The sequence below is a fragment of the Rhinichthys klamathensis genome, unplaced genomic scaffold (genome assembly GCF_029890125.1).
Source record: "Rhinichthys klamathensis goyatoka isolate OS25496 unplaced genomic scaffold, OSU_Roscu_1.1 h1tg000054l_1, whole genome shotgun sequence".
NCBI lineage: Eukaryota > Metazoa > Chordata > Actinopteri > Cypriniformes > Leuciscidae > Rhinichthys > Rhinichthys klamathensis.
Window position 1 is genome coordinate 1,834,082 of NW_026606599.1, and position 12,622 is coordinate 1,846,703.

At 41.6% G+C, this 12,622-nt stretch overlaps 1 protein-coding gene across 1 annotated transcript in view; it reads left to right on the top strand.

Annotated features, from left to right (window-relative positions):
• si:dkey-234i14.2 (RNA-binding Raly-like protein) overlaps positions 1-11,643 on the top strand; it is a 34,627-nt gene extending 22,984 nt beyond the window's left edge. The window contains exons 4-7 of the mRNA XM_056248320.1: positions 3,295-3,408; positions 3,958-4,097; positions 11,369-11,413; positions 11,501-11,643. Of these exons, the coding sequence (XP_056104295.1) occupies positions 3,295-3,408; positions 3,958-4,097; positions 11,369-11,404 (290 nt within the window). The 3' untranslated portion in view covers positions 11,405-11,413; positions 11,501-11,643. The remainder of the gene's footprint in view (positions 1-3,294; positions 3,409-3,957; positions 4,098-11,368; positions 11,414-11,500) is intronic.
• The last annotated feature ends 979 nt before the right edge of the window (positions 11,644-12,622 follow it).

The following is a 12,622-nucleotide window of genomic DNA, read 5'->3' on the forward strand; positions in this document are numbered from 1 at the left end:
ACACCACCTCTTACTCATCCTCTTCCTCCTTATACACCTCTTTCTCATACTCTTCCTCCTTATACACCTCCTCTTTCTCATACTCTTCCTCCTTATACACCTCCTCTTACTCATCCTCTTCCTCCTTATACACCTCCTCTTACTCAAACTCTTCCTCCTTATACACCTCCTCTTTCTCATACTCTTCCTCCTTATACACCTCCTCTTACTCATACTCTTCCTCCTTATACACCTCCTCTTACTCATCCTCTTCCTCCTTATACACCTCCTCTTTCTCATACTCTTCCTCCTTATACACCACCTCTTACTCATCCTCTTCCTCCTTATACACCTCCTCTTTCTCATACTCTTCCTCCTTATACACCTCCTCTTTCTCATCCTCTTCCTCCTTATACACCTCCTCTTACTCAAACTCTTCCTCCTTATACACCTCCTCTTTCTCATACTCTTCCTCCTTATACACCACCTCTTACTCATCCTCTTCCTCCTTATACACCTCCTCTTTCTCATACTCTTCCTCCTTATACACCTCCTCTTACTCAAACTCTTCCTCCTTATACACCTCCTCTTTCTCATACTCTTCCTCCTTATACACCACCTCTTACTCATCCTCTTCCTCCTTATACACCTCCTCTTACTCAAACTCTTCCTCCTTATACACCTCCTCTTTCTCATACTCTTCCTCCTAATACACCTCCTCTTTCTTCCTCCTAATACACCTTCTCTTACTCATACTCTTCCTCCTTATACACCACCTCTTACTCATCCTCTTCCTCCTTATACACCTCCTCTTACTCAAACTCTTCCTCCTTATACACCTCCTCTTTCTCATACTCTTCCTCCTTATACACCTCCTCTTTCTTCCTCCTTATACACCTCCTCTTACTCATACTCTTCCTCCTTATACACCTCCACTTTCTCAAACTCTTCCTCCTTATATACCTCCTCTTACTCATCCTCTTCCTCCCTATACACCTCCTCTTTCTCATACTCTTCCTCCTTATACACCTCCTCTTACTCATCCTCTTCCTCCTTATACACCTCCTCTTACTCATCCTCTTCCTCCTTATACACCTCCTCTTACTCATCCTCTTCCTCCTTATACACCTCCTCTTTCTCATATTCTTCCTTCTTATACACCTCCTCTTACTCAAACTCTTCCTCCTTATACACCTCCTCTTACTCATCCTCTTCCTCCTTATACACCTCCTCTTTCTCATACTCTTCCTCCTTATACACCTCCTCTTTCTCATACTCTTCCTCCTTATACACCTCCTCTTACTCATCCTCTTCCTCCTTATACACCTCCTCTTACTCATACTCTTCCTCCTTATACACCTCCTCTTACTCATACTCTTCCTCCTTATACACCTCCTCTTACTCATCCTCTTCCTCCTTATACACCTCCTCTTTCTCATCCTCTTCCTCCTTATACACCTCCTCTTACTCATACTCTTCCTCCTTATACACCTCCTCTTTCTCATACTCTTCCTCCTTATACACCTCCTCTTACTCAAACTCTTCCTCCTTATACACCTCCTCTTACTCATCCTCTTCCTCCTTATACACCTCCTCTTACTCATCCTCTTCCTCCTTATACACCTCCTCTTTCTCATACTCTTCCTCCTTATACACATCCTCTTACTCAAACTCTTCCTCCTTATACACCTCCTCTTTCTTCCTCCTTATACACCTCCTCTTTTTCAAACTCTTCCTCCTTATACACCTCCTCGTCCTCATCCTCTTCCTCCTTATACACCTCCTCTTTCTCATCCTCTTCCTCCTTATACACCTCCTCTTACTCATCCTCTTCCTCCTTATACACCTCCTCTTACTCATCCTCTTCCTCCTTATACACCTCCTCTTACTCAAACTCTTCCTCCTTATACACCTCCCCTTTCTCATACTCTTCCTCCTTATACACCTCCTCTTACTCAAACTCTTCCTCCTTATACACCTCCTCTTACTCAAACTCTTCCTCCTTATACACCTCCTCTTACTCATCCTCTTCCTCCTTATACACCTCCTCTTTCTCATATTCTCCCTCCTTATACACCTCCTCTTACTCATCCTCTTCCTCCTTATACACCTTTTGATTTTGAATTTAAGTTGAAAGAATGTGACGAATGTGTATTTATTATTTATTGATCTAGTAATTTAAAGGTAAATAAAATAAAACATAACAAAAAGATCTCCAAAAAATATCATCAAAATGAAATAAAATAAGCTTTCTGGACAAAAAAAAATTAAGTATAATTGTGGGGCTTTGGTTCATTTTGACCCGCGAGGGAAAGATGTGTTACAAAGTGCGAGGGAAGGATGAGGGTTAAAATGGTGAAAACACTCAATTGTAGCCTAACCAATGGTGTGTGTTTGGGGCGGGGCTACATGTGTGTCCAACCAATGACAGGTGGCGAGTGGGACAGAAAGGACAGCAGGGAAACCTGTTTGGAAACAACTGTAATTTTTGCAGTTTGTTTGTTTTTGCTACTGGCACAGAAATGTCACACTTATGTACTGATGTCCTGAGAAATCATCTGTCTCTGTGAAAGACCTAGACACTGTAAACAGCAAAGAATAATCATTTTGTGTGGCCTTTCAGCCAAGGTTTGTGTAAGTTAGCATAATGGCTACATCTCAGCATCTTAATTTAAAGCTGCAGTATGTAATTTCTACTCCATAGTGGTGCCAGTATGCTTGTTTGATTGGTCTGACATAGCAATATTGGTGTAATTGTTTTGTCCCCCAATGCCTTTAGTTTGGAGCGGGACCATTTGTCAGACCGATAGCTTCATTCACACCATGTCCTAATTACCACACATACTAAATGCAAACCCAGAAGTTATACTTGGTGCTGTTTATCTTCTTGGACCAAAATGCCAATTAAACAAAACCACAATACAATAAGTAACAGTCATTATGCAAATACATTATTGATAAAATGTTAAAGTTTATTTAGCAGGATATTGGACATAAGTAATCCAACTCTATAATAAGCTACATTAAACTGTATTGTACTTTGCTTATTTTTAGATTGAAATTGCATTATTAAGCATTAACAACATTCAGAAAATTCCAAATTGTAATTACGAGTTCAATGTCGGAATGTCATATTTACAGTAATTCCGACATGGTGTGAACGTCCCTAATGACTTGAATACATTATTACATTTTTTTTTAAATATCACACTTCAACTTTAATGTAAGTACCTCCATATTTTTCAGCTGCTGCTGATTATCACTGTATATGCTGAACTCAACAGATGCGCTGACCCTGTCCTTCTCTCTCCGCAGTAAGAATGGAGGAGCTGATGTGCATTAAGAAGGAACTGACCGTGATTAAATCACAGATAGACGAGCTGCTGGACAGTCTGGAGCAGATGGACCCTCAAAACCAAGAGCTGTGCGGTAAAACACTCATTCTTTCATTGTTATGAACCAGCCCAGAGACTGGCTCGTATTTGTGATGTTATGTCTCACAGTTTGGGCAAGTGGGATGTCCAAAGAGACAGTGCCTTGTCTCTGTCCTTGCCCAGCTGGCATTCGACTGACATTAAACGTTTAAATGTGGTTGAAATAATGTCAGTTTATGAAAAAACATTAATTCAACGTTAAAACAACGTTGAACACCAAATAGTTGAAGTTGTGTTGTTGACTCACTACGGATTCAACATAGAAATATAAAAAAAAATTGAGTTGTACGTCAAATCAACATTATTTTTACAACCATGACTTTTAAACATTTTGTTGAAATATATCAGTAGAAAAATAACGTTATTCCAAAATCCAATTTGCAATCTGATTTGCAAAATCGAAACAAAATTCAACGGTTATCCAACACTGGCACCAGACGTTGATTCAACAGTGACTTGACGTTAAAATGCCAGCTGGGTGATCTTCTGTTTGATGCCATTTAGTGTTCTTTTGTGTGTGTGTGTGTGTGTGTGTGTGTCTCAGGAGACGGTGTGGCGTTCTCTCCGCTCCACGGCTCTGTGAGCAGTGCGGACGACTCGTCTGGTAGCTCTCCTCCCTCGAGGACCGACAGAGAGACACAGAGTCCACAGACAGCAGTCAACAGTGATGAAGACAGACAGCATGTAAACACACACACACACACACACACACATGTTGTGTTTTCATGTTTTATGAAGACTTTCCATAGACATAATGATTTTTATACTGTAAAAACTTTGTATTCTGTCCCCTTACACTGTCCCTACCCCTAAACCTTCCCATCACACAAAACTTTCTGCATTTTTATATTTTCAAAAAAGCACAATTTATTATGTTTATTAATAAATTTCCCCTGTGAGGACCAGCCAGCGGTCTTCACAATGTAGGTAATCTCAGGTTTTACTATCCTTGTGGGGACATTTGGTCCTCACAAGTATACAGTGGGGGACATAATTATTTGATCCCCTGCTGATTTTGTAAGTTCGCTCACTTACAAAGAAATGAAGGGTCTTTCATTTTTATGGTAGGTTCATTTTAACGGAAAGAGACAGAATATCAACCAAAAAATCCAGAAAATACATTATATAAAGGTTGTAAATTGATTAGCATTTGATCGAGTGAAATAAGTATTGGATCCCCTACTAACCAGCAAGAATTCTGCCTCCCACAGATTGGTTATGTGCCCATGTGAAACACAGATTAGTCCTGTGACTTTAAGAAAGTATACCTAATGTCAGCTCATTATGTGTATAAAAGACACCTGTCCACAGAATCTGTATCTTCCATTCCAACCTCTCCACCACCATGGGCAAGACCAAAGAGCTGTCAAACGTCAGGGACCAGATTGTAGACCTGCACAAGGCTGAAATGGCTACAAGACCATCAGCAAGAAGCTTGGTGAGAAGGAGACTTTTGTTGGTGTGATTATTCAGAAATGGAAGAAATACAAAATGAAAAATCAGTCGCCCTCGGTCTGTAGCTCCATGCAAGATCTTGCCTCATGAGGTAAGGCTGTGGTCAGATGAGACCAAAATTGAGCTCTTTGGCATCAACTCAACTCGTCGTGTTTGGAGTTAGAGCAATGCTGACTATGACCCCAAGAACACCATCCCTACAGTCAAGCACGAGGTGGAAACATCATGCTCTGGGGCTGTTTCTCTGCTAAGGGTACAGGACGACTTCACTGTGTTGAGGGGCTGAAGGACGGGGCCATGTACCGTAAAATCTTGGACGAGAACCTCCTTGCCTCAGCCAGAACACTGAAGATGGGTCATGGATGGGTCTTCCAGCATGACAATGACCCAAAACATACCACCAAGCCAACAAAGGAGTCGCTCAAGAAGAAGCACATTAAGGTCTTGGAGTGGCCTAGCCAGACCATAATCCTATAGAAAATCTGTGGAGGAAGCTGAAACTTTGAGTTGCCAAGCGACAGCCAAGAACCCTTAAGGATTTTGAGAGTATCTGTAAAGAGGAGTGGACCAAAATCCCTTGTGAGATGTGTGCAAACCTGGTGACCAACGACAATAAACATCTTACCTCTGTGCTTGCCAACAAAGGTTTCTCCACCAAGTACTAAGGCATGTTTTGCTTGGGGATCAAATACTTATTTCACTTACTAAAAATGCAAATCAATTTATAACCTTTATATAATGTGTTTTTTTCTGGATGTTTTGGTTGATATTCTGTCTCTATCCGTTAAAATGAACCTACCATAAAAATGATAGACCCTTCATTTCTTTGTAAGTGGGCGAACTTACAAAATCAGCAAAATCAGCATCAAATAGTTATTTCCCCCACTGTAGCTAAACATGCCCACACATACACACACACACACACAGAGGAACAATGTGATTAAATGGATTTTACCCATAAATTAAAACTGCATTTCCCTTTTGAATGGGAACTCACACAGCTTGACCGGTGTCTGAAGCACGCATCTAAATGCGACAATTGTATTGGTTCGCAACAGCCTATGATGTCACTACCAGTACAAGAGTACAAAAGGGCACCTGAGGAACACGTCATCCTCTTCTTTGTCTTCAGGAGCCGTTTGTCTGTATGCACGTATCAGACAGAAACGCCACGGGTGAAGCGCGTTTGACTCCTCAAGCTGGATATGCTCACATGAAAGAGACTGGTAAAAAGCTTTGTGCTTCTTTTTTCTCTCCTGAGGGATAGTAGTCATCGTTTGCACGAGTGCATACAGCTCTTGAGGGAGATACAGGCACTCTTAGCGATGCATTCATGGCAGCAGACTCTGTTCTCACTTGTTTTCTAATTAGAGCGATAAGAGTCTAGTGTTGAACAGAGCGTTTCCGGCTCGCAAGGGAGTTGAATGTCTGCTTTGTAATGCGGTCGCGGTGAGAAGCTCCACCCATATCAGCGTTTGTATGAGCACGTTTAGCTCTGGAGAGAGTTGAAAAATTCTTGTAGCGATGCTTTCATGGCAGTAGACTCTGTTCTCGCTCGTGTCTCGTTACAGAGATCAGAATCTAGCGTTTGAACGGAGTGTGCAGCTCTGGAGGGAGTTATGCTGTGTGGTGCGGTCGCTATGCTTGACTCTCTCTTTAGTGAGAGGTGAGCATCTGCACCCTGTGTTCCGGGTCCCGGGGCCGGTATAGCATCAAGGCGGGATTGATCACAGGGTTTGTAGGTTGAGTATGGGAGGAGTCTGATGGGAAGTCCTTTCTTTTTTGGGCTCTTCTTGCTAGCTCTGATTAAGGTGAAATGTCTAATTCTGAGGAATCGGATACAGAGTGAGATGAGGCAGATGTTATTAATAAATCCACCCCAATCTGCTGTCCACACACAGGTGAAGGTTGTACTATGTCTTGAGGCAGATGTTGAAGTTGAATGGCTTTTTGTGAGCCTTTTTGACAAGTTTAGTTATGGTTGAGTGTTGTTTGTATTTCCCTCATTTTAAAGGGTCGCTATGCTGTGTACTCCATGGGGCTGAACTGCCGATGGATTTGAGATGGTTCTCAATGCAGTACATGAAATCCACGGGGAGGAGTCGGATCCAGATCCAACTCCTCCTACCTTACATATACCTAAACCTACCCATCTCCGCCCCCTGATCCCTAAACCCACCCCTAATCCCTAAACCCACCCCTAATCCTACCCATCTCCACCCCTTGGATCTTGATCCGACTCCTCCCCGTGGATCTCATGTACTGCATTGAGGTGCTACTGATGGATTTGGCAAACATAAGATCTGCCTTCTGATGGTTCGGCTCATGTCTTTAAAGTGAGCGTATGATTTCTTATCCAGAGTTGAGGATTTTTCTGCCTTCTTCTGGCGGCATTTCTCCTCTTGAGTTATTTAGCATTAAGTTCTAAGGCTCTTGCTGAGCCTCCTTAATGTAATGGTATTGATGTTATGGTTTTTGTCAGGTTAGCCACTAGGGGCCTCCCTGACAAAGCATGATGAAACTACCCTTCCTGATTAAGTTAAGTTGAATGGCTTTTGCTAAGCATTTTTGACAATCTCATTTAGTCAAGCATTGGTAGTACTCCCGTCAGAGGGTCTTCATACTGAGTACCCCGCTCCCTAAGAGCTCTATTATCAGGCGAATGGCTTTCTAAGAAAAAAAAGTGCCTTCACCAGCATGATCATAGTTGAGCGTTATTAGTACTCCCCTCGTACGCATGGTCGTTATACTGAGTACTCGCTCCCTAAGAGCTCTGTTCTTTGTAAAATCAAGTGAGTTGCTTTCTTAGGGCCTCTTTAGGGGCTTTCGGACCATGTAGTTCTAGGAGTTTAGTTCTAGGAACTAGCTACCAGGGTGGTTCCCCGAGAACTAATAGTTCCCTTAGGAACATTTTCCTGGTTGCATTTGCACCGCCAGTAGGAACTCTGAAGTGACGTAAGCCGTGTTGTTGTGACTTTTATGTTGACGGCGCTGAGAACACCAGAGCCTGAGCTCACAGCACTCGCATTCTCCGTATTCAATACTTTATGATATGAATACGTTATTAGATAGAACTGTTATACATAGAAAGTAGACCGTGAATATGAAAAGTTATTAGCGTATGCCATATGGTTGATGTCCAGTGTTGCTAAGTAGAAATACATAATCATGTTTCGCTTGGTCCCCTCACAGTTGCGATGCATTTTCCCCTCAGCGTAAAGGTTAAGAGGCACATCTATCACTGTTTTCTATGTTCGTAGAGTTAGTTTCTGAAGTAAATATATAGGCTATAATATGTGTTTACACAGCTTTTTTTTAAATGGCGGGTGCTGGTGTTTCACATACGTTTGGCCAATCAACGAACACTTTAGACCCGACTCTGAAGTAGGTGCTAAATTAGTTCCTCCAAAAGGATTTCCTAGAACTAAAATCGTTCCTAGCTCCTGCGGTGCGAAAACGCCAAAATCCAGGTACTTCTGCCAATAGTTCTAGGAACTATGAAAAGGTTCCTCCGGTGCGAAAGCCTCTCTTGATAAGTTATTTGGATTGAGCATTCCTTTAGAGGGTCATCATGCTGAGACCTTCGCTCTCTAGTTCTCCGTATGGTTAGGCATTGGAATTAACTAGGGCACCTCTCACGTTTTGCCGCTCATTAGATCTCCTTCACTTGTGCCTCCATGACTGCGGATCGATCCTGTTTGGGTTCTCTCCTCTGAGCCCTGCTGTTTCGAGTGGCAAGGCTTTCTGTGAGCCTCCTCGATAAAATGTTTTTAGGATATGGAGTGATTAGAGGAGGATCTCGTTCTGGAGAGTTGTTCTATGAGGTTTTCACTCTTCTACTACTAATATGATGTTCCAAGTGGAACGGCTTTCAGTAAGACCTGATAGGACGGCTTCCTTACAGTCGTGTCGTCAGGCCTCCTCTCATTCTAGAGAATTATCAGGTTAAGGCCTCCACAATCTAGAGCTCTTTCTTTAAACTAGCCTTGGCTGCTTTTTTAAAAAGCAGAGTGTTGTTAGGCTTTCGGTCATCTATTGAGAGTCGTTCAGTTGAAGTCTGCACTCACTTGAGCTAACCACTGGGACAGTGAATTCGAACGGCCTGGCTTTCTTTGGGAAAGGCCTCTGCTCTCCTAATGTGGGCAATATCAAGTGAAATGGCTCTCTGTGAGCCTCCTCGTTAAGCAGCCCTGGTATGAGGATGTATTACCTCCTCTTGTTTAGAGAGTCTTTCTGCAGAAGTCTGCAATCCCTGAGCTCTGTCTAGATAGCTATGTCCAGTGGTATGATTCTCCGGGACCCTTGGCAGGGTTGCCCCTAGTATAATACCTAGTTAGGCCTCCTCTTGTTCTAGAGAGTCAAGTTTGGTACTCCCCTCATTAAGAGGTTCAGTATGCAGAGTGCCTTGCTCTCTCAGTTCAGTTAATCTTTATTAATTTCCTGAAGGCAATTTGGTTGCAGCATACAAGCATGTCACATCAGAAAACACATACACGCAATACAAGGGAAGAAAAAAACAAAATTTCCTTTCTAAAATGTATTAACCTTAAATTTAAGAACTTTACAGCAGAGGGGATAAATGAATGTCTAAACCGATTTGTTTTACTAATAGGAGTTCTATACCGAATACCAGAAAACTTGTGATACATAGTGTGGGAATCATCTAACATTATGCTCTGGGCTTTACCCAAAACCTATCTGTGATATAGCTGGGCCACAGTCATCAGCTTCCTCTGTCCTCTTCCTCAGCATCACCATGACTGTGCCGCTAGGGGCGGCAGTGGCTCAGTGGTTCATGTAGGTTGTCTGCGAGCCGAAAGGTTGGTGGTTCAATCCCTGGTTCCACCTGACCAAGTGTCGAGGTGTCCATGAGCAAGACACCTAACCCCAGCTGCTCCCGACGAGCTGGATGGCGCCTTGTATGGCAGACACCGCCGTTGGTGTATGAATGAGTGAGTGAATGGGTGAATGTGAGGCAAATGTAAAGCGCTTTGGTGGCCATTGGGTCTGTGAAAGCGCTATATAAATGCAGTCCATTTGACCATTTTCCTCCCCGTTATTTTACTTCCCTGGTTTACAATCCTCTCAAGACAATTCTTGTTTTTCACATTTAGAGAAATAAACCTGTGCAACAGTGAAAAAGATAACAGCGACTCAATATAGTATATGTAGAACATACACATCAATGTTTTATCCACGTTAAATGACCTTAGTTTCCGCAAGTAATACGATCTTTGCTGCCCCCTCTTACACAAAGCTTCAGTATTTGGAGAAAAAGACAATTTGTTATCCAAGACAGTACCCGAATACTTGTACTGTTCAACACTCTCAATCAATACCCACTCCATTAGAGCTAATATAACAGGATTGTCTAGTGATGGACAAACTGTTTTTTGGGCCAAGTCTGTGTAGCGCTCCCCTCGTTTAGAGGGTTGGGATGCCGAGTGCTTCGCCCCCAGGGGCTACCGTAGTTAACAGGGGGTCTGCCGGGGCCAACATATTTATTTCAAGTAGAGAGACTTTCTATAGGCCTCCTTGACAAACTGTCAGTTCTCCCCTTGTTTTAGAGGGTCATCATGTAGAGTCCCCCAGAGCTACTTCAGTGTAGAGACCTCCCGCAGAATTCTGTCCCGCTCCCGCAAGAATATGTTACCTTCGCAACATTCATGTTTTGTCCCGCTTCTGCCCCCCCCCCAGCCCCCCCCCCCCCCCCCCCCGCGAAAAATAGATTTTTTTCTGTACGTCCATACTTGCAAGTTAGCCTACGTGTAATTACGTAAATTGCTAAAATAGTGTAATAAAGACAATTTGACCTAAAGTGCTCTAAAGTGAAAGTTACATCCTCATCAATTATGGCACTTATTGAGTGATATTTAAGGTTATTGACCAGAATAAGCCAATAATTATGGCTAAACTGTCACTAATACAGTAGGCTATTAATAAAGAAATACAGGCTAATGCTTTCGGGGTGCCTGCCACATCTCCTTTAGACAACAAGAGGATGATGTGTTCCTCAGGCGCTCTCTTATACTCACGGTCGCACTGGTAGTGACGACATAGGCTATTGCCGGCCAATACAATTGTCGCGTGTAAACACCGGTTACTCTGAGGAGTCTTGTCCCCTTCTCAGGAACCCTAGGTTACATTTTTACAGATATTGTGGCTGCTGTTAAAATAGTTAAATTAAAAATTCTTGAGATTGTGAAGCTTCTTATATTTCCTGAAGGAGATTTTATATTCATTTATTATGATTTTACAGTAGTTGAGTCAAAACCTGTCAAGAACGTGCCCAGGTTTCTTGAGACTCGCCTAGTAACAATATCTGTAGTAATAATGCCGTTTTAATGTTACCTTGGTAAATTTAAGTTATTGTGAGCGAACAAACTTATTTTTTGGACTAAAACATCTTCCTACAATATTTCAGGTTATACAATAATGATATAATATCATAGCAATTTAAGAGTTTTTGTTTAACATGTATCCATGCGTGTGTTTGTTAGGTTAATGACTATGAACCAGATTTGTTCTACATGTAAAGACTTCAGGTAAAGTAAAACCTGTAACTATTGGTTTTAAAGTTTAAATAAACTGTATGAAACTGATTCTAAGTGCTCTGTTGCTCTTTCTCACAGACACGCCAAGTTATTTGGGAAAAGCCACAGGATGAATCAGTGATGGAGTAAAGAAAAGGACCATTAAAAACGAGGAGCGATGTTTGGATAATTTCCACTGATCCGCCGACAGCTTCATCTTGTAAACTAAACATGAGCGCAGAGCTGAAGATATCAGCTTGTATCTATGAGTTCAGGAGTTCAGTGATGGACTGATGCTGAAACACTCATTCAGGATCATTGATTTCAGCTTGAAGTGTTTGAATCTGGTTTGAATCCAGTTCAGGATGATCTGTCGAAACAAACTCAACTGCTGCATTTGGTTGTCAAACGCTGCTGATGATTTTATGACTTATTTTAACCACATGGTGTTTTTCCAAGATTTCAATCAGTAAAGTACCGATACGATAATATTGAAACACAGACACACCATGTTATTGCAAATATCCTACATACATAATTTTACGATATGTACACAATAGTTATGGGTCACTGATATGGGTTATTAAACGGCTGATGCCAATAACGATATCTAAATAAATCTATATCAACTGATAACCCCATACATGACCCTGAGATATACAAATTAATTAAATTACTTATATTTATTAAATGTATGTGAGATTTAAGATTTAAAATGAGATGTATTTAAAACACTTATTTGAACCCAAATGTCATTTACTATCGGCTCATCAATCAGTCTGGCCAATTTAGTTTCATGACTAGATTTATGATCAGCATATGTCATTTTTTTCATGTAATAATGTAGCACTTATCAAAACCGTTCTTTGAAATAAGGCGTGGTAAAGCGGTTTCCCGCTGCATGCTTGTGTATCTTTCGTAATATATATCTGTGATTATGTAGAATATAATGGGAATGCTACATTGGTTTGTATCACACAATTCTGAATGTATTCACCAACAGAAATAAAAATACATTCATGTATAGTATGCAGCCTGAATATAATTTCCAAAGCCAGTATCTGCACAATCATCATGGTTTTGAACCCGAAGGCAGTCTAGCAGAGGAGAGAAGTTCAATCTTCATGACACTTTAATATGAAGGTAAAAGAGTAGCAATACTCGAGAGCACGTAGATGTGAATAAATATATTCGTACTTGTATGTGAACATTTACACTCAC